The sequence below is a fragment of the Cryptomeria japonica genome, chromosome 7 (genome assembly GCF_030272615.1).
Source record: "Cryptomeria japonica chromosome 7, Sugi_1.0, whole genome shotgun sequence".
NCBI lineage: Eukaryota > Viridiplantae > Streptophyta > Pinopsida > Cupressales > Cupressaceae > Cryptomeria > Cryptomeria japonica.
The window spans coordinates 270,077,897-270,101,908 of NC_081411.1; the positions used below are offsets into that span (position 1 = coordinate 270,077,897).

At 33.5% G+C, this 24,012-nt stretch overlaps 1 protein-coding gene and 1 pseudogene across 1 annotated transcript; both read right to left on the bottom strand.

Moving 5' to 3' along the window:
• Positions 1-1,945: 1,945 nt before the first annotated feature.
• LOC131856663 ((R)-mandelonitrile lyase-like) lies at positions 1,946-3,828 on the bottom strand (annotated as a pseudogene).
• A 13,549-nt stretch (positions 3,829-17,377) lies between these two features.
• LOC131856664 (protein HOTHEAD-like) lies at positions 17,378-19,349 on the bottom strand. The gene is made up of 4 exons (XM_059208523.1): positions 19,253-19,349; positions 18,504-19,139; positions 17,526-18,351; positions 17,378-17,429 (listed from the first exon to the last, which is right to left on the bottom strand). Exons 1-4 carry the CDS (start codon positions 19,347-19,349, stop codon positions 17,378-17,380), a joined length of 1,611 nt encoding a protein of 536 aa, XP_059064506.1.
• Positions 19,350-24,012: the final 4,663 nt, after the last annotated feature.

Genomic DNA, 24,012 nt, shown 5'->3' on the forward strand with positions numbered 1-24,012 from the left:
CAAATATAACCATGAAAGCTTTTGAAACCTCAGCCATCAACAAGCACTCCATGTGAACAGGCATGTAACCACACATCCCATGCTATGCTTCCAACCTCCACAAATGCTAACCTAGCTTACCCAAACAAGTACCACTATGGTTTGTTTTTTATAGACACAAGCTCCTACAAAACCACCAAGTTGTATTAAATAAAAAACATGTGCTAATACCATGTGCTAACTACCCCATTGACCCCATGTCTAATATTGGGTACTTTATTAAATTTACTTTTCTCAATATTAAATAATTACAATATAATATACAATGTTACAATAAAACTCATCAAGCGTCCTTGAGAATATTCTAAGGGATTCTCTACACTTTAAACATTCATGTGCAACTCACACAATAAATAAAATATTATAATTATAAACATTATTATGCAAGGTGTACAATATTATAGTAGAACATTGAATCAAGAACAATATAGTTAAACCATAGAGCATAAAATGAGATCATGTCTTGATTTACCCATTAAAAAATGATCAATATAAAAAATGATAGGAAAAATCTTAGAAGTTAAGTATCTATGTATTTTATTTTACATAACAATAAATTGTCTTTATTTATTGATCTTTAGCATGATTGAACTTTTGATCACAATTGAGGATAATAGAACAAAATAGTGAATACATTTAATGTCCTTTAGTAATTACATATAGCATGAAATTATGTAGAAATTATCTTGAGTCTTCTATAATTAGAATGTAAAGGGGGATTAATCAATCAAAATATGAAATTTAAAGTTTAAATTGGAAAGGGAAAAGTTAGTAACTACAAAATTGTCTTGGTATTGAACAATATTTAGGTTGAAGTATAAAACAACTAAATAGAAAGAGCTACATTAATAAGTGTGATAAATAGTCAATTAAGATGAATCCATAAGATTATGCGTAATAATTGAGGTATGAATGATTGTATATAAATACATATATGTGTAAAAGGTTAAAGAAGCTAAGAGAATATGCCCAATTTCTTGTAATAACACGAAATTTAACATTATACATATGTATCCATATATTAGCTCAATACATGTATAAATAGAAACAAGAAAATGGCTAGGGTAATCAAATTTCACCATTATAGTATTCTATACTTGCATTTGAAAATAATTATGCATACATATCTTAGCTTAAAATTGATATTGTAAAAGTTATCATCTTAAAATCTTGATTTCATCAATTATTTAATATAATAAATGAATTTTATTTGTAATTATCTATCTCAAGAAAAAACAATGTATGATTGAACACTATCTTCAATTACAACATCATATAATGAAATTAATAAACAAACTTATGTATCTATTTAGTTATAAAATATTAGAAACAAAAAACTCTTTTATAAAGAATCAAATAAATTTAAATAAATTTAGCCTACTCTTGTAAAAGGGGTTGAAACGACATGATCACATTTCAAAACACAAATAAATCAATAAAGTGGGAACATAAGAATTATCTACCTTAAAAAGAAACACTGCATAATTAAACACTACATCCATTTAAAATGTCATATAATTAAAATTAATACACAAACTTATCCATCTATTTAATTACAAAAATATTTTTCTTTTAAAAATAGTTATAAAGCATCAAATAAATCTAAACATAAACTTTTATTTTGTGTGAAACTTAGAATGTTTATATTCATTGAAAGAAGTGGCAAGATAGAAATGACAATTGTATAGGTTACTAATTGTTTAAATGACATTATTGAATTTTGAATATCATGTCTTCTTTTATATGAAACCTCATAATATTTATATTCATGTAAAAGAGGAGAGAAGACGGATGTGATGATTACAAATGTTATCAATAACATTATTTTAAATGATGGTGTTGGTTTTTATGAGCACTAAAAGAAAATATATTACACAAATTATTTTAGCAAGATCTTGTAATATCCTTAGGTCTTCATGCGCTCTTGAATGATATTAACTCCCATATACCTGCATATGTTGCATAATCAAATATTTTTGTTAATGTTCTAACTTGAAATCTTTGGAGCTTAAACAATGTAGATCAATTAATATATGTAAATAAATAAAATACCTTCCAAGCATCATGGTAGTGGCTTGTGGATTGGTACCAGGAGAATACTTATAACTTGAGCCATCCACTACTCTTAGATTATCAACAAATTTCACTCGATATTTTTTGTCAACAACCAAATCAACCTGACAACCTCCATGGTAATGGAATATTGTCCCTAGTGTATCTTTGTAGAACTTTGCCAAAGCATCAATATCTGATATATTCTTTGGTAATGCAGTCCCAAGGAATTGAAGCATTTTGGAATTTTCATTATTAGTAAATGCAAACTCCTAAATAGAAGATGTCATACTTAGATTAACCATTACTTTCACACAAAATATACATTTTTTTAAATCAAGAGGATGTGAATAATAATTGTAATGGACATAGGGGTTATCTTGAAGACTTGTGCTTTTAAGCCAAAGATTACCCCTTGATAATGGAAATGCCACCTTACCTACAACAAGACCTAAATATTGGGTATTTGTGGCATTATTTTGCCGGAGAAAGCTAACAGTCTCAATGTAGAGTTGTGAATTATCTAGAATTCCCACTACTTGTACAGAAGAAAATTCAAATGGTTTTGATGAATCTACTAAGAAATTAACGAGGGGATTATCTTGAACCTCCTTTCCTATTGAAGGTAAATCTAAAGAACGGGAATATTCAACTTTTTAAGTTGATGTGCTGAGCCAATTCCACTTAAAAGAACAAGCTGAGTGCTACCTATAGTACCTGCTGACAAAATCACCTCATTATTGATTGACAATTCATTAAGTAATACTCTGTAATCCAAACCATCAATACCACTCACTAACTCCACTGTACTAGCCTTCAGCTTTCCTGCAATATAAATTCTTTGACAATGTCACACACATCGATAGATTTATGAAGATAAAAGACCGTACAATAAAACTAGTCTATAACTTAATTGTCGCTTTAGTTCGAAAACAAAAGATTTATACGAACCTAATGATTTATTGAAGAGGACTCTACTGGCTGTAGCATTCAGAAGAACTACAATATTTTCTTGATTTGCATACTGGAGAAGATCTGCGGCTGTATGTCTCTTTCCATTCTTGTCAAAAATTGAAGCACCTATCTTAGTGCCCTCCAAATGTTCCAAAGTATATCCATTGTAAGGAAGAACTCCCGCTTCAAGAAGCCCATCCTTGAAAGCAGAGTTCCAAGTAGAGAGCTTTTCTGGTTTGAACACATATAACTTCTCCACCCATTCATACGATTCATTCACAAGTTTCTCATCCCACTTCATTTTCCGGATATATTCAGAGCTCGCCCTGCTGTAGAAGCCAGCGTTGATAGCTGTTGTTCCTCCTAAAACTCTCCCCCTTGCTAACTGCATTCCATCTTCTGAGACAAAACCCTCTGCTACATAGGGATAATTTTTTGGACCCGCCAAACCTTGAAAAAGCCTCTGAAATCCTCCACATCGGGATTTCCGTAAGGAGAGTCTCCCCTCTCCAATAGCAAAACAGAGTAGTGCTGCGAGAGAGTTGCTGCAAGGGGACAACCAGCTGTACCTCCTCCAACCACAATGTAATCATAAGTCCTTGCAGCTGCCTTTGCAGCATCTACTGTCATAAACGGATATGGGTACTCTGCAAATATGAAAAACAGAACATTAAATATCAATCTAAAAGACTAAGAAAGAATAGTACCTCTCTCAAAAAAAAAAAAAAAAAATTATTCCAAAGAAAAACGTGAAAGTTAGTACAGACCCAGTTTGGATGTCATTGCTTCTGAACAGAATTGATGTTCTTGATATGTAAATATCAAGAGACACGAAATCAGAAGAAATAGTATCTTCATACTCATTATTCAATCTAATTCCTCTTCTAGAATTGAGACTGAGGTGAATGATTTGTGAAGTACTTGCGTCTTTTTATAGATAAGAAATATTGAAATTCATCACACGTTTCTCTGACCTCGTTGAATTTGCAACACGGCCCTGATTCCAAAGAGAATTTGTCAACCTCTCCCAGCTCTCATTATTATTAAAGTTTTTAACTAAATTAATATATACTTGGATTCGTCAACCCTTGATGAGGATGAGGATGATCAGAAGTAACACAGACGCTTCTCAATAAAAGCTTATTTAAAATTTATATATACTTAAAATTAAATTAGATACATTAAATGCTTAAAATAAACGGCCAGCAGATTGTTCTTATTTGGGGTTTACGTTGTTCCAAGATTACCTCCCAAAAATTAAAATTAAAAAAAATATATAATGAATTTATTATTTAAAACATTTAAAACAAATAGTTTTGATTAACCTTTTTTTTAAAAATAGTTGGTAGGATGTTTAGGTTAACAATTCATTGACATTCTAAACTAAAAAAAAATCATTAAATTTTAAATCTTTTAGTAAATATGAATGATCAATTTTGTAACATATATTATATCATAAATATGTTTTTTTTATATGAATATTAGATTTTAATATTCGTTGAAATCATTAAAGTTATGTATAGATTGTAAATAGATAAATAAAAAAGAAAAGAAATTTTGTTTACGACTCTTTGAGAAGCTATACTTGATGTAGGAAAACAAAAAGAATTACCTCAGCAATAAGATTAAGAGTGTTACAATTTGTGGCTATATCTTGTGTAAACTCAGCAACAAGATTAAGAGTGTTAAAATTTAATAATGAACTACAAAGCTAAAGAAGAGAAACTAAAATTATTAGAAGATAAAATAAATGGATGTTCTGAGTATGGACTTAACTACAAAGCATTTTATTCTCTTAATAGAATACATAGGCAAGGTTATCTTGAATGAGACCAAACAATAGGTCCAAGATATTTCTTAGGATAAATAATCAATTTGGTAAGATCCACACACATAAGGTTTGACTCTTTCAAAATCCACAATTAACATGATACAAGGAGAAAGATTAGAGTTGACATTTTTTGTTATATCTAATGTAAATTCCTTGAGAATGCTAATTTAAGTACTAGTACTATCTACATATAACCACTATAAGAGATGAAAAAGGAAACCAAATTTCCAAACACAAAGCTATTGAAAAAAAATAAAATTATAATATAGTAAATAAATACATATTCTAAAAACCACATTGTTAAAACTACATAGTGTGGACATCTAAAATTAACCATTTATTATGACACATTTAATGTCACAATTTTCACTACTTTAGATACACCTAACATCCTAGTTAACCATGTTCCCATAATCTCAACATTAATTAAATAAATATATTAAATTATTTGATTATTTAGAGATTATGCTCTAATATTTCCCTCATCATCCAAGCAAATAAATAAATCATGTTTGTTTAATTAAACTAACTTTGTACATGCATTTCTTCTAATTGGTTAAATAATCAAATAATTTGACTAATTAGCCTAAATCACCAAATCCTAGAATAATCCACTATTAATAAGATAATCATGTTACATCCACAATTTAAAATTAAAAGGAATAGAAGTCATCAATGAAAATTCAAGCTAAAATTTAATATATCCATCAAATCAACTAACCTAATCCTAGCCATCAATTTCTCAATCCAAAAAGAAATCAAATTGGGATCTCCATGATCCATTGCCCCAATAATATCTATACACTACATTTAACACATGTGAGACCTCATATTTGAAAAATCACACATCCACATGTATGAGAACAATTACATGCCACAGTTTTGCATCCTTGTAATTCCTCTCACACATGTTTAAGAACTTTTTATTTCAACATTTCATTCAAATAAAGATAATACCAACCTTCTATTTATCTGAATCCCATATCTTATCTATCTACACCTCTTTAAGATTTCCAATTGTAATTTTTTCATTCCTCAAATTTAAAAAATATAAAAATATAAAAGCTAAAAATAACACACCCCATCTTTGTGGCCTCAATCATGTCAACCCTTGTTCAATTCACATGGCCTCTACTTTTCTATACACTTTGTAACCCACCATTCATTACACTTAACATCTTTTCTTCCCTACATTCTTTTTGGTGAAACCACTAAACCCTACTTGTTATGCCTTATATTGACACTCTTTTATCTTTTAATGACATGACAGGTGCCCCTTTTCATTTTCTCCTTTTCCTTCTTGTCCCTAATTTTTGGTTTATTCTTTCTTTTCCTTACTTTCTATTTGTCCCTTTAGTGTTTGGGGCTTACTCATTTTGCATGCAACAAGTATCAACACCAATCTGCAAAGCCTTTCTCATCATGTCATTTATTTTTCTATTGCAATCATTCAAGTTTTAGGTTTTATCGTGATAAAGGTTGAAACCCCAAATCTTGACCCACTGATGGTACTAATGTCTAATCACCTTAAGCCTTGAGCCTAGTAGCAATTGATAAGGAAATAATTCAATCTAAATAGCTGATTAAGATAAATTGATAAGAGTATCCATAAGTGATCGAGATATGAAAAACTGTATAGAAATATGTGTATGTATAAAAGGATAAATAAGCTAGGCTAACAAGCTCAAATTCATACAATATCATGAAATTTAACATTATACATATGCATCCCTAAATTACCTAAATATATAAGTACATATAGAAATAAGAAAATGACATGGGTATACAAATTTCACAATTATTAGTGTATAGTTGTGTTTTCATTTATGCATACATATATTAGCTTGAAGTTAAAATTGTAGAAGTTATCATTTTCACATCTAGATTTTATCAATTATTTAATATAATCAGTTAATTTTATTTTTCATTTTGTGTGTGTGTCTGTGAAAATAATGTAGCCTAATCATAGGGAAAGGGTTCAAATGACATAATCACTTTCTAAAAGATAAATAAATTAAACTGGTAAATAAAACTATCATGTGGCTCAAAAAAGAAACAATTGCATAATGAAACACTACCTCCATTTACAAGATCATATAATAAAAATTTAGAGACAATTTATTATGTATATATTTAGTTATAAGATATTGTAATTTTAGAGGGGGGGAAAGTGAACCACTTTGATAAGTAGATAACAACCTCTCGAGGACTCACTATTCTACTTCTCCACTCAGGATGAGTACAAAGACTAAGGGTGTCAAGTACCCCATAGATAACATAGGATGGGTCACAGAGGCTTCCTGGCACACTCAACCAACTCTTTAAATGAGTATACATGCACAATTCATGGATGATAGTATAGCGTATTAACGTCCTATATGGATAAAGTATAGAGTTCTGTATAGAGAGCTCAAAGTGATGGCCGTCTATTTTAGATAGTTTTAAACTTAAATAAATATGTAATAGAAGATGAAAATGACTACAAATGATAAATAAAAAAATGAAGGGAAAGAAATAATCTCATAAAGGTCCCATGATTGAAGCATCAAGAAAATAAAATCTTCTTCAGTGAAGCTTGCACACAAACCCAAAAGGAAAAATGTTGGGGTTGTGTTTAGACATCTACCATATATAGTCCAACCCCTATTTTAGTGTTTCCACCTCCATAGACAACCAGATATATAGATTTGGATAAATTGATAATGGAATGGAAATTAAATACGATAACAAATATGCTAATGGATATAAAAAAGAAAAGAAGAGAACTCGCCTTGCACACCCAAAGCAAGAAACTTGTCGGATGAAGAAGATGAAGTGTGAAGTCTTCCTCAAAGAGTGACGATGGTATTCAGAATGCAAGAGATCAAATAATGTTGAGAGTGCTATAGATATCACTAGAGAGCTTCAATGGAATGAGTAGTGAGCTTAGATAGAGATTGCAGAGTGAATAACTTGCAAAAGTGAGTTGCCAGACCCTCAAAATGAAGCTTCCAAGGAGAAATATGCATGCTAGTAATGAAAGTAATGTTACTAGTGGTAGGAAGAGGCATTACAAACTCTACTTGTCGCAAGCATAATGCTAAAATGACCACCTATGGAGAAAATATTCATAAGACACTAGTGGGATGCGTGAACATCTCCATGGCATGTAGGTGTCCATGGGTCATACAATTAACGAGTGTGGGGAAAATGACAAAATAGAAAGTGACAGAGTAATCCATGTGTACAATAGGAAAAAGAGATGAATAAGGTCCTTATTCAACATAAAACAAAGGCACTTATGTATTTAATAATTGCATGGGCAAAAATTAAGATATTAAATTTTATCCCCACTTTTGCAAGCATATCATTATTACAAGATGAGAACTAAAATTAGAGATTAAAAGTTAAAATGGTTTTATCAAGATGTGAAGGGGAATAAAAATCCTCTAACCATGCAAATTTTCCTGTAGGGAAGAGACCTAAGACTTTGTGAAATAGTACTAAGTTGTTTTATGACAAACATGTCGGACAAGAAAAGAGAAAATTTTGATTAACAAATGATACAAAATTTAGACACTAAGATAACAAGATAGTGATCATTGAGATGAAAATATTTTTCTAATATGGGTAGCAAGTTGTGTTATGCTAGATAGTCATATGATAGGATGACCATAGATTGATTTGATAGATAGTGTTTTGGTCCCCTCAAAAGGTAAAAGATAATAGGATCATGTGGATTGGCCCACAAAAAGGCAAAAAATAAAATGGTTTGACTCCCATAGAGGAAACAGATAATAAGATCAAGTTGATTGGCCCCCACAAAGGAAACAAATAATAAGACCATTAGATAAATAAATGTTGAGATATAGAAGACACGAATACAGATATTGAGAAATGCAAAGATATTATAGCCCCCCATTAAAATGGTATGCATGAAATGCATATCATTCTAAGGAGAAAAGATGTTGTGCCACTTCAACATAATGAGTTGTCTCTGTGGAATGCCACCTTGTAATAGATGACACATAAGACCCACAAGATCAACAAAAATGTAATGAGATAGCAGGATCTAATAATTGAACCTCAAAAGAACCCACAACAATTAAAGTAAATAATGTGTATGGTTTCATATGAGGTACTCATCATTATCCTAAAGTGTATGGATCTAAAGAAGGCACATGAAAACAAAAATAAAATAAAAATTTGGGTCACCATAGAAGAGAGTATAACTGCCCCCAACGCTTTGTATTCTCTTAAAAATAAAAAAAAATCAAGACACAACAAATAGAAGAAGAGTGATTAACCAATAGAAGAAAGCCATGATAGGTAATTTCCTATTCCCAAGCACTTGTAGAGTAACTTGGGTCCTCCAAGAAAGCGTAAAACACATAAAAAAAGTCATCACCCACTATTTCCAAGCACCAACAGAGTGAATTGGGTCCTCCAAAGGGGCACAAAACATAAAAAGAAAGCACAGAGAAACATAGACAAGAACACTCTGATAGGGGTTAACCTAGCCTGCTCAACACTTCCCAAGTTGATGTTGCTCAATTCCACCAACTCACCAAGCCTAGTTGCTTTCTAGGCCTCCAAGTCCCTCTCACTCTCTTCTAGGGCTTGATTCTTGTCCCTACTAGGGTGTTTGCTTCAGGTGTTTTGGTTAGGAACCCTATCAATTCACTATGCTTCTTAGATGCTCAATTTTGGCCTCTTAGCCTCAACTTGTCATAATGACCCCCAATTGATATGAGATGTTGCAGAGGTGTAATAAGGTCTTCCAAAATGTTTTTAGTGCCTATGGAGTTCATTGGTGGGTTGCAGCCTTAAGATTTCCTACCGGTTTCACAATCTTGCCCGAAAAAAGGCCTATAATGAATTAGGCCTAATTAGGCCTCCAAGAACGGTTTTCTAGGGCTTGGAGGAAAAGGACTCAAAGAACCCCCAAACAAGTTTAACTTTTCTTCAATTATACACCCATGCCTAATAGATTTTTTTGGTTTTAGGCCCTATTCTGACCGGACAAGGTATGAGCCCCAAAATGAGGGTTTGTAGGGTTTTTAAGGGCTTTAATCAGTAGTGAGTAGGCAAATTGGGGTTTTTCTATTAAATAGATTCTTCAAGACTCCTTCTTGCACATAAAAGTCTGTCCCAACCCCATGAACTCCTCCAAATTCAGAATTTGTGTTCTTGCATTTACCTCTTCACACTTTTTCACATCTTCTTCTCTAGTCGGGTTGCTCCTGGACTCGCCTAGAATGAGGTGACAGTCATATCCAAGCACTTCTCCAGCACTTGAACCTGAATATTTACAATTTATAGGAGGTTTCCAACCATGCCCAACTAGCCATAATGGCAGCATGTGTGGGACTCATGGGGCAACCATATTTACAAGAAAATGACTATTTACAAGCCAAAACTGGCTACTTGTGAATCAAATCACTTAAATAGTAGTAAATGCTAAATAAAATATGAAAATATGAAAATCATACTCTGAAACACACTATTGAACCTCAATCCATCATTGTATTCATGGATTCAATCCATTAAACCTTCAAAGAATGCAAAAATTGACCAAAAACAATAAAAAGTGCAGTCCAAAATCTTGTATTTTGATTATGGCTTTCAAAATCCAAGTACACCAACCTTGGTAAACATGCAAGAGAGGTTTTATATAGCTTTCCCACATGTGGAGTCCTTCCATGGCTTTGGGAAATTCCTAAATCCACCGCTAACCAATTTCAGGAAAAAAGTTGTCATGATAACTTTCAAAAGTTGTCATGACAACTTTTGGCAACTTCATGATTTTTGAACTTTTGATATCTCCCACCTAAGAGACCTATATACAGTCATCACATATGACATTTCAAACATTTCTAAGGTCTATTTAACCCTCTCTAAGGCTTTTGTCAATATTTGACACTTTTGACCAACAAAAAGGCCAAAACTACTCAAAACACACTATTTACACAAAAATGCAAACCTAGGTAAAATGAACTCCACCTAGGCCTACATTGACCAATTACACACTCTTGGACCCTCCTAGAGTCCTTATTCCCTACTGATTTGGCTAGGGTTAGTACAAGCCAAATTTTGAAAAAACAAGAAAGCTAGAACCTAGGTGCTCCTGCACCGAACTCTAATATAAAAGTTAAAGAAAATGACATACTATCTTATACATTTTCTACCTAGGTCATCATCCTCCCAATCTTGATCATATGGGGAGGGAGGATGAAACTAAAGAGGGACAATCTTGAGGGAAGCACCATGTGCTACACCAACAACAAGAGCCAAGGATGATGCATCTTCCACATTCTTATCTAGAGGCTCATGAGAGGCAGGGATCAATGATCATGCAAAGATGGTAAACATCACCGATATATCCTCTGAGTAAAAAAAATGCCCCTTAGTAGAGGAGGTAGGTGAATCTACCCTAGGTGGCAAAATAGGAGTTGTACCACTACCTCTAGAAGAGGGGCAAAGAAAAACTCCAAAGAAGGTGGAACCTTCTCAATAAGGAAAACAAATGTAGACAAAGATACAAGCATCAAAAAAGAAAAAGTAATCAAAACAGAGGTCCCTAGAGCTTTTTTGCAATGATAAAACTCGAGCACCAAGGTTTTCTTTATTGTGTTTATAAGAAGGTGGAAGCCTCTAATCAAGTATGGAGGGCTTGATTACCTTTAGAAATCTCTTATGTAGAGGAGGCTATGAAGAAATGTAGACAAGGGTGCACTAAACATAACCTATGTATGCAACATATCAATAGGTTGGGAGAACAAAGAAACATTAGGCAATATGGCATGATAAGAAGTGGGTCCAACTAGGGAGTGATAAAGACTTGTACCCTTTTGGATCGAGGCTCATCGGTAGTCCCTAGAAAAGCTAGCAACAACATGGAAGACAAAAGTAGGCTTAGAGGTAGTAGGAGCAATAAGAGAAGGATTAGGGACAAAAACAATAGGAGCAAGGGTGAACACTGACAAATAACTTGCAGCCTCACACTCTTCATCCATCACACACTAATGACACTTATGCTCACATGCAAGCTATTTTTGGAATAAATAAGGATTGGGTATAGAATTCTGATAAGGTTTAGTAGCATGTTGTGCTCCATGGGAAATTCCTTTGGAGTCATCATCGATAGAAAAGAAAGCCCAACCAGTGGAGTAGAAAGTGTTGTTGAAATAGGTCTTAGAGACATAGTCATGGGCGCACTTCCTCATTTTTCTCTAGGAGCATTCAGAGGAATAGGAGGTACCATTAGAGGATATGCAATAAGATCCAGAGGTCATGAGTGATCTCGAGGTGAATTCCTACCCTAATCATACTAGGAAGGACAAGGTATATTAGCCATGATCAAAAGCTTGAAGGGAGGGCATGTTCCAAACATGTACAACGTGGGTGTCTTTCCCTTTCCTACACTAGGTGTAGTCACAAGAATAAACAACACCATCGGGGGCTATGCAATCCAAGATGAGTGAAGAGGTCTACCTTGAAGAACATGCCTATCCTTATCTCCTAATGAAGAAGGGACAAAAGATACAACCCATTGAAGTATAGGAGTAGACAAGGAAGGAGGATAAAAAAATGATGTATGAAAAGATAATTAAGTTCTAGGCTAGACTAATGTACAGGCCAAATCCCTTATCTTGTACCATAATAAGCTTTCTACAATAGATCTCCATGGGGAAGAATAGGCCCAATTGGAGCTGACCAGAAATATTCCAAGGAAAAACCCCCACAAGCAATCAATAGTTAGAATCTAGTATCATAGACGACATGTATTGTACCCTCATGAGAAAATTTAAAACATGTATGCACAATAAAAGGAACTAGTTGCATGGAAATTAGCTAAATGATCCCTAGCTTAACCCAAAACACATCTAATTTAGGAATAACAACAAAGGTGGTTCCCCCTTGTCTTGGGTCCTACAAGGACCATCAAAGTGGTGTTACTTAGAGGAGGAACAAAGAGCCTATTATGTGTTTGAACAAAGACAAGATGCTCGTCATATCTTTCCCTATGTAGACCATTGATGAATAAGGCCTCCTCTATGATGACATAAACTCAGTGTGTGGTATCTACCATCACACTCCTAAAATTATGTTTATCTTAACCAGGATGTATAACAAGGCTAGATCCCTATTATAAGGAGCATCCAAAGGTGTAAAAGATATATCAATTTTTTTCATCCTCTAGCTAGGGGGTCAAATCAGAGTGATAGTGACCATGTTAACAAATGGGCCACCACTCAGCTGAAGGTCTAATGCTACAAAGATGAATTTTGATGAGTGATGTAGGGTATTGAAGTAATGGTTAAAGAAGGTAAAAAAGCATTTTCAACAAATTATATAAATTCAAGACAAGCCTTTACATCGAGTTCACCAAAATGTAGAAAGGGAAAAAGTGAACCACTTCAACAAGTGGATAACAACCTCTTGGGGACTCACTACTCTACCTCGCCACTTAGAATGAGTACAAAGCCTAAGGCTATTGATCAAGTAACCCATAGATAATACAGAATGGGTCATAGAGGCTTCTTGACATCCTCCACCAACTCTCTACCCAAGAACACATACGCAAGTTATGGATGATAGCATGACACACTCGTGTACTGTACGATCATAATACAAAAAGCTCAAAATAATGGGTATGTGTTTGAGATAGTTTTAAACATAAATAAATGTCTAAATTAAGATGAAAACAACTTCAAATACAAAATAAAAGAGTGAATAAGGGAAATAAATGAGGTCACAAAGGGTTGGCAATTGAAGCCTTCTAGCAAAGTAAATCTTCTCAAACAAAACCTATGCACAATCCAAAAAGAAAAGATGTTGGGGTTGTGTTTAGTGGTCTGCCATAGTTAGACACCCGTTTTGTTGTTTCCGCTTCTATACAAATCTATATAGATAGATTTGGATAAATAGATATTAATGAAATGGAAAGTAAATATGATAATGAGTATGCTAATGGAGATAACAAAGGAAAAGAAGAGAACTCCCCTTCAATACCAAAGAGAGAAGCTTGTCAGATGAAGAAGATGAACTGCGAAGTCCTCATCAAAGTGTGACAATTGTTTTCAGAATGTGTCAGAGAAAAAACTGCCAAGAGTACTGGAAATATCACTAGAGAGATTCAAAGGTGTGAGTAGTGAGATTAGTTAGAGATCATGGAATGTATAGCCTGCAAGAATGAGTTGCTAAACCCTCAAAATAAAGCTTCCAAGGCCAAAAATGCATGTTGGCAATGAAACCAATGTTGGTGGTCATGGGAAGAGGTGTTACAAACTTTGTCAGTTGCAGGCATAACGCTCAAAGAATACCTATGAACTCTAGATTCATAGGATTCTAGTTCAAAACGCAAAAGTCATTGTGGCATGTGGGTGTCCATGAGTCATATAGTCAATGAGGTTGGGGAAAATGACAAAGTAGCAGGTGATAGAAAGAGTCATACAAAAAAAGTCAAATAAATGAAGAGGTTTGCATTCAGTGTAACGTGAAGGTGCTTGTGTTGCGTGGAATTGCATGGAGTGCAATTTACGATGTTACAAGAACAAAAGTTATTGTTTAAAGCATCGAATAAATTTAAATAGAAAGTGTTTTTTTTTATGAAACTTAAAATATTTATACTCATGTGAAATAAGGGATACAACATAAACTACATTTGTATATTTTACTAATTGCACTATTTTAGTTGATATTATTGATTTCAAACGGCATTTGTTCTATTATATGAAACTTCAATAATATTTTTATTCGTGTAAAAGAGGAGACAATATTGAAATGACAACTACAAATACTATCAATAACAATATTTTAATTAGTAGTGTTGATTTATATGACCATTAAAAGAAAATACATTGTGCAAATTATTTTACTATGATCTTGGAATATTTTTAGGTCTTCATGTTCTCTTAAATGATAGTAACTCCTATATGCCTACATATGTTGCATAGTCAAATATTTTTATTAATGTTGTAACTTGAAGTCTTTGAAGCCTAAATAATGTAGATCAATATTAAACAAAACAATTTATCTAACAAGCATCATGGTAGTGTCTTGTGCATTGGTACAAGGATGATCCTTATAAATTGAGTCATCCACAACTCTTAGATTATCCACAAATTTCACTTGATATCTTTTGTCAACAACCAAATCAACTTGATAACCCCCATGGTAATGTTAAAATCTCCCTAGTGTATATTTGCATAACTTTGCCAAGGCATCATCATTTAATATATTATTTGGTGATGTAGTCCAACAAAATTGAAGCACTTTTGATTATTTATTATCAGTGAATGAAAACTCTTCAATACAAGATGTCATACTTAGGTTAGCCATTACTGACACACAAAACATACACTTTTATAAATCAAATGGCTTTTAATAGTAAGTGTAACAAACATGGGGATTATCTTGAGGACTTGTGATTTTAAGCCAAAGGTTACCCTTTGATAATGAAAATTCCATAAGTTACCTACAACAAGACCTAAATATTGTGCGTTTGTGGCATTATTTTGTTGGAGAAAGCTAAAAGAGTCAATTTAGAGTTGTGAATTATCTAGAATGCCCACTACATATACAGAAGAAATTTCAAGTGGTTTTCATGATTCTACTCTAATAATAAAATTAGGGTTATCTTGAACCTCTTTCCCTATTAAGGGCAAATCTAAAAATACAAGAATATTCAACTTTTTAAATTTTTGTGTTAGGCTAATTCCACATAAGAAGAAAAGTTGAGTGCTACCTATAATCCCTGCTAACAAAATTACTTCATTTATAATTGACAATTCATTAAATGATACTTGATAATTTAAACCATCAATACTACTTATTAACTCCACTCCACTAATCGTAAACTTTCCTACAATATAGATTTTGACAATGTGACAGAGATAGATTTCTGGAAAAAAAGACCATGCTATGAAATTAGTCTATGGCATAAATTGGTTTTAGCTTCTAATATCTCTATATATTATAAAAGATAAAAGAAATATTTATCGAGTTTGAAAACAGGGAGTTTCGAAAATAAAAGATTTATACGAACATAATTCTTTATTAAAAAAATAACTCTATTGGATGTACCATTGAGAAGAGCTACAATATTTCTAGATTTGCATATTGGACAAGATCTCGACTGTATGTCTCTTTCCATTCTTGTCAAAAATTGAAGCACGGACATTGGTGCCCTTGAAATGTTCCAAAGTATATCCATTGCAAGGAAAAGTCTTGCTTCCAGAAGACCATCCTTGAAAGCCGAATTCTAGTTAGAATGCTTTTCTGGTTTGAAGGCTTTTAACTTCTCCCCCCATTCATACGATTCATTCAAAAGTTTCTTATCCCACTTTCTTTTTTGGATATATTTAAAGCTCGCACTACTGTAGAAGCTATTGTTGATAGATGTTCCACCTAAAATTCTCGCCCTTGCTAACTACACTCCATCTTATAATGCAAATCCCTCTGCTACATAAAGTTAATTCTTAGGATCCCCCAAAACCTTGAAAAAGCCTCTAAAATCCTCAACATCAGGATTTTTGTAAGGAGCCCCCCCTCTCCAATGCCAAAACAATGCATTGTTGTAACAAAGTTTTTGCTATATATTTAAGGGTAGTGTTAATAAATCTTTGGTCTATAATGATTTTTTTCATTTCATTTATTTTCTCTTTCGTGTAACTCTAAGAGGAAGTTTAAAAAGGACTCTAATCTACACACAGGGCTACCTTAAGTATATTTCAATTGATCACAAAGTGTTTAATAGAATCCTTTTATTTGACACATACACTAATTAAATGACTACTAAGTTAAACATCATAATATTCAATAGTCATTTTATTTTATAAACAGACATTAAATTTAAGACTCTATCAATGCACATATTGATCATATAAATATACTTAGGTCTAAAATTTAGCAAATTTGACCATGTTTTATTATTATTAAATATAAGAACATGTATTTTTTTAATAATATCAATTCAATTTAAATAGCAAGTATACTTTTGTATGAAAGACAATCAAAAGTCAAATTTTATTATTCTTGTAAATTTCATTACAATGTGTTATCTTGAAAAATATTTATATTCACATGAAATAAGAGCTAAGGTGGAAATTACAATTCTAGATGCACTAAATAGATTAAACCAGGATAGGCCTGAACCATTACAAAACTGCCATGCAGGCATACAAAAGGGAGGAACTCACAAGCAGTGAGACCACCAAGAACAAAAAACACCAAAAAGGACATGAACCTTTTTGAAAGGAGGCTTTTGATTGGAGCAACAACCAACGAGAACAAGGGTCTCGACACACCAAAACTACCTAATTAGAATAGAGGGATCTAGGAAGACACCCTGAACCATCTTCTTGAAGGACCCCCTTACACTAATACTGATGTAGCCAAGGGAAGAGTCAACAATCAACTCCAACTGTTATCAAATACATTACCATGTATGGTATTATTTAGTGCTATGATAATTGAAAGAATGTACAATAAGTATGCAAATTAGTTCAGCATGGTTGTCTAATATTTTGCAGTGTTTATATATTCTTGAAGGATCAAAATTCCCATGTACCTGCATATATTACATGATCAAAATGTGTTGTTAATGTTATAACATGAGAGCATTGAAAATAAATAATGTAAGTAGATTATTAATAAAAATTAATACCTTCCAAGCATCATGGTTGTGGCTTGTGGATTGGTACCGGGGGTATTCTTATAAGTTGAGCCATCCACAACCCTGAGACTATCAACACCTTTCACTAGATATTTTTTATCAACCACTAAACCAGCTTGACAACCTCCATGATAATGGTTAAATGATGTTAGTGAATCTTTGCAAAGCTTGGCCAATGCATCATCATTTGATTGATTCTTTGGTAATGCAATCCCAAGGAATCGAAGTGTTTTGGCATTTCCACTATCAATAAATGCATACTCTTGAATAGAAGATGACATACTTAGATTAATCATTACTTTCATACCAAACACACATTTTTTAAGATCAAGAGAGTGTGAATAGTAGTTGTAACGAACAAAGGGATTATCTTGAGGGTCTCTGCTTTTAAGCCAAAGATCACCTCTTGATAATGGAAATGCTAGTTTAATCATAAGAAGACCTACATATTGTGTATTTGTGGCATTATTCTGTTGGATAAAGCTACCACCTTCGATGTAATGCTGTGAATTGTTTAGAATGCCCACTACTTGTGCAAAAGAATCTTCAAGTGGTATAGAGGAATCTATAAGAAAGCTTGCAGAAGGATTATCCTGAACTCCTTTCCCTACTGAAGGTGCATCTAAAAGAACAGTAATATTCATTTCTTTAAGTTGCTTTTTTGGACCAATTCCACTTAAGAGGAGAAGTTGAGTGCTACCTATGGTTCCTGCTGATAAAATCACCTCACTCTTGGTTGACAATTGGTTAAGTGATATCTGATAAATGAGACCATCATTATTGCTCCTGAACTCCACTCCACTAGCCTTAGGCTTTCCTGCAATATAGATTCTTATAATATTACACACATAGATATATGAAAATGAATGATTATATTATGAAAGTGGTCTAGTGATTTTAGCTTTATATTTTTTATAAGAAATTCTAATCAAAGTAGGGGAAATCTGAAAACAAAATATGGATTCATACCTGATTCCAAGTTGAAGAGTATTCTGCTGGCAGTAGCATTTAGAAGAACTACAATATTTTCTGGATTTGCATACTGGAGAAGATCTGCGGCTGTATGTCTCTTTCCATTATAGTCAAAAATTGAACCACTGATCTTGGTGCCAACCAAATGATCAAAAGTATGCCCATTGTAAGGAAGAACTCCTGCTTCAAGAAGCCCATTCTTGAAAGAAGAACTAAAAGTAAAAAGATTGTGTTGTTGGTCGAATGCGTTCAACTTTTCTACCCATTCATACGAATCATTTACAAGTTTCTCATCCCACTTCATTTTCCGAATATATTCAGTGCTCGCCCTGCTGTAGACTCCACTGTTGATGGCTGATCCGCCTCCTAAAACTCTCGCCCTTACCAACTTCATTCCATCTTCTGAGACAAACGGCTGCGCTACAGTGGGATTAGTTGTGGGAGCCCCTCTGAAATCCTCCACATCACGAATTCCGTAAGGAGAGTCTCCCCTCTCCAATACCAAAACAGAGTAGTACTGTGAGAGAGTTGCTGCAAGGGGACATCCAGCTGTACCTCCTCCAACCACAATGTAATCATAAGTCCTTGCAGCTGCCCTTGCAGCATCTACTGTCATAAACGGATATGGGTATTCTGCAAACATCAAGAAAAGAGCATTAAAAATCAATCTAACAGACTAAGAAAGAATTGTACCCCTCTTCAAAACAAAACTGATTCCAAACAAAATCTTTGAAGTTTGTACCCACCCAGATTAGATGTCGTTGCTTCTGAACAGAATTGATGCCGGCTATTTGTAAAAATCAACAGCCACGATACCAGAAGGAATACTATCTTCATCATCATTATTCAATCTAATTGCTCTTGTATAGTTAAAACTGAGATGAATATGTTGTGAAGAACTTGCATCCTTTTATACACGAGACGCGAGGATAAATATATTTCTGATGTAATATAAATATTGGAATTCATAACACGTTTCTCTGATCTTGTTGAATTCCAAACAGAATCTGTCAACCTCTGCCAACTCCCATTATTATAAGTTTCCATTTAGAATAAATATATAATTGAAATCGTCACACTCTGCGAGGATAAGGATGATGACAAGTAATCTCAATAAAAGCTTATTTAAAATTGTTATATACTTGAGATTGTCAATCCTCAACAACTGTTATAAGTGTCAAATGTTTGGCTAAGGCTTTCGAATGCATTATCAATTCCTTAGTAACCGACATTAAGTATTCTAATAGTTTTTAAATGGTTGGACCTAATCCTTGTTGAAAAGCCCCCCTCAATAATATTATTGACTACAGAAAATAAAAATAAAAATATCAAAATATCAAAATATCTAATATTTATTCATTATTTCACTTTCAAAATTATTATATTATTATAATATAAATATTATTAAATTATGATATTGTAATTAATACTAAATTATTATTAAATATTAATATATTATTATTACTATAATTTTTATATTTTTATTAAACTCTTTATAAAAGGAAAACAAACTATCAAAATCAAAATATTATTACTATGTTATCATATTATTAGATTTTTATTTTATATTAAAACTTTTGTTATGAGGTTAGGATGATGCTCTTTCTTATTTCCTTACATTTTTTAATTATTCTAATTGTTTAATACAAGTCTTATGCACACTTAATAATAGATTAATACATGCTTGGATTTAGCTAAAATTGTCGAACTGTTTGCAATCATAGAAGTGCTATGCAAAGACATTTATCCAAGTTACTCAAATAGAAATTTGAGAAAGAGAGGAGGTTTGAGTTCCATGAGGAAGATCAATAATATTTTGTTTTTTGTTATGAAGCAAAGAGATGTTATTATCGTTCAAAGAATTTTAATTTTTCAAATATAAGATTGGTTTAGATTTATTGTGTATGTTTAAAATAATTGCTTTAAATCACATTGAATTATCCGTGAACAACAAGAAGAAAGTGAGAGGTTACAATTCACAATTGATCTTAAAACAAAGAAAGGACAAGGAAAGACCTAGAATAAGGACTAAGACCATTAAAAGATAATTTTTAAAAATTGTACAATGTAAATATTAAATTATATGATATTTTGGAAAATAATATGATATATTTCAACTAATTTTGGAAGTTGTAGAGGACGATGATGGCCCGGATGTGATGGATGTAGATGGTTTCTTCTAGGTTGTGCTTGATTTGGCCTTTCTTCTTGAGGGGGTTTTGGTTTTGTGCACTCATTTCTTCTTTGTGGTGTTCTACCATGGTGCCAACACCCTTTTTTATGGGATTTTCTACTACATGTGAGCTTCTATTATCTTTGATGCCTTATGGTGGGTTAGGCATGACTTTGTGGCGAGGGCTAGAGGTAGCCTTGGTTGGATCATTATAACTACATCCCTTGCTAGCACTTTTGGTGGCCTAGTTGTTTGTCCTTTCAACTCGGTTGGGGTCATTTTCTTGTTTTCTTTCTCCCTTGGTTCCTCTTTCATTTGGTCTATCATAGAGGATTTCTTCTTTTCCTCCATTTTGGGATTGGAGGCTTCTTTTCTTCTCTCCTACATTGGAGGCATATGTTTTGTTGTTGATGCCATTTCTTAGTTGGCCTCTCTAGCCCTATTTTTCGTTGTCTTTGTCATGTCTAGGTGGTGTTTTGTGGTTTGTGGCCTAGTTGTCATTTTTGGTGGTGCCCATTTTAGTCTCTTTTTGTTGTGTGGCAGGTTTTGAGCTCAAGTTGGCCTCTTTGTTGTTCCTACTTTTAGTGGCCCTTAGATGGTTTTGGGTGGTTGTAGATTGTTTTGTGGTTTTTTCTTGTGGGTTGTGTTTTTATTATTACTTATTCTTAGCTTTCCCTTTCTCTTTTTTATTCAATTTGTTGCTAATAATTTTCAACTACACATTTTGGCTTTATGTTTTCCTTGATCTTGGTTAAGGGTTGTTTGAAGTTTTGGAGATATTCTCAGCCTTGTTGGTGCTTGGTGGTTTCTCATTTTCATTGTTCTCATGTGGGATTGTGTTTATTTTCCCTTGTTCTATTTGTGTGTGTCTCCTATGGAGGTGGACTCCTCTCCTATTGAGGTGGGGATTATTATTGTAGCTACGGATAACGTTTATCTCTTTATACTCCTTTATTCCAATTTTACAGTTCTTATTGAGGTGGTGATGTCTCTTATGGAGTTGGAGTATCTTTTCCTTGTAGGAGAGGTTAGAATCTTCTTTATGGGGGTTGATTGTGTCTCTAATTGCTTGAATGTGGGCATAGATCAAGTGTGGCCCTTCTTCTTGATGGGTTATTCCTCTATTATTCCTATTGAGGTGGGATGCTCTTCTATTGAGGTGCAGAGGGGCTTTATATTTTGAGAATCCATTGTTATGTATCTGAGATTCTTATGTAAATTATCAAGTAATTTAATGAGAATCTTGTATGTATGTAATGTTCTTTATTGTAATTTGTATAGAAAATCTTTGATAAATAATTTAGATGATGTTAAACCTCATGTTGCATCGTCATGGGGCCTTGAGGATATTTGTTAGTTGTTTAAGTGTGCTTCATTATGTATCTCTTGCATAAGCATATGTAGATAAAAAAAATTTAAAAAATCGCATACTTTTTCATGGTTGTTTTGTCCTCTGGGCCTCATGGCGGGGCATGACAAAAGACCTCTCGAAATGCTTGATGATGAACACTTTAATTCTTGAATGCTTGATTTCTTGAATGTGAAGACTTGGGATTGAAATGAATTGATTAATACCATTATATATGAAGATATAGGTCAATTTACCAATTAGGTTGACCTCCAATTGTATATCGAGCCACCAAATTATTTTCTTCCCAGAGAAGTAGGTCTCACCCCCTCCATGAAAATTGGACCCCAAATAGGGGGACCAGGGTGTTGGGATCTTTGGTCCTCCTCAATTAGGGACCAGAGTTTGGGCCAAGAGATGACACCTCTACGAGAATCACTTAATAGGTGTATTAAGCATAAAAACTAGAGTCAGGGCTCTAAAGAGACCAAATAGGAGATGAGGGGGAGACATAGTAAAGTATGGGCACTAACATGAGGTTTAAATTATCTTGGTGATAATTTGAAATGCTACATTTAGCCCCCACTTTAACAAGAGTATCAGCCTATACAAATACTCATGATAATGTAGATGAAAGAGATGAAAGAGAGGAGCAAAGGGGCATAATCACAAGGAGTATAAGACATCACTAATTTTGAGGAAAAAATCCACCAATCTTGGGATCTTAACTCACTCAAATGCATGCAAAGGAACACAAACCAAAAACAAAAAGTCAAAAAAAGACAAAAGACAAAAGACACATAATATAAAAGCTAAAGACCAAAAAAAGACATCAAGTCAACTAGGCAAAGAGACATCGATATGGAAATGTCTCAAATGGCGAAGAGATAGTGAGTAATACTATGGAAAATATCATTCTTGAAAGATGTCATCTTAAGAGAACAAGTGATCATATAAAAGAGAAAAACACACATCATCCATGAACCACTAATAGCAAAGCTATGAGCTCATGAGAAGAAGGAGACAGGGAGCATGGGTACATGCTAGATGTGTTTTTCTCTGTGATCCATGAGAAGAATGAAAGAGAACATGGATACACACTCTAGATTTATTTTGCTAGGTGGATCCATGTTGGGGAGGAGAGTAAGAATAGTCTAGTTGTGTTTTGCTAGTTCCACTTATCCTCATGCATGTGTGCAAGTGATGTCTACTTTTAAGTATATGTCACCCTATATAAGAGTTTCTTTTTTCTAGCTTCGAGTGTGCATCAACTTGTTTAAGACACATAATTCAAATGCAAATATTCCAAGGGGAAATTATAGTTCTAGGAATATGATTCAAGAGCATCCCGGTTCATATCAATCTTGCATCAACCAAAAACATTTTCCTAACTATTTTGTTTTATGTTTGCAGTTTCAGTTTTCCTTTCTATGTGTCCCGGTTTTGGCTCACCAGATCTTGTGGAGCTGAATTCTACTTGAAGACTTGATCATCTTTCTTGCTTCTTGACCGCATCACATTTGGATCATTTTCCGACAAGATATCACTACCAGTTTCCATGACAATTTCCTGTTACCGGTGGTTCTGTTGTTGCCAGTTATTTGGACCTATTCTGGTGATCTACCAGAACCCATTATGAAGCTTGCAGAACCTTGGGCATTGATTTCTATGTTCGTTGGCATGTGGCCGACCTTTTCCCACAATCTAGGTTTCATCCTTTTGATTTTTCGGAGGAATCTCTTGACAGAGGTTGACCTTGTTATTTTCATGTTAGGTCTTGTTCTTCGGGTTTTGATCCCTTTTGGGCTGACTGGATCCTTTGGATCGATATATATATTTTTAATTGTGCATTAGAATAGGAAATTAGTATCAATCAGAGAATCAAGTAGCTAGACTATGCATAGAAGATAGATCATATGATTTAAGGTCCCAGTTGTAACCTATTCTACCAGGCTTGTGAGCTAGTATGTTGTAACCCAGTTGTT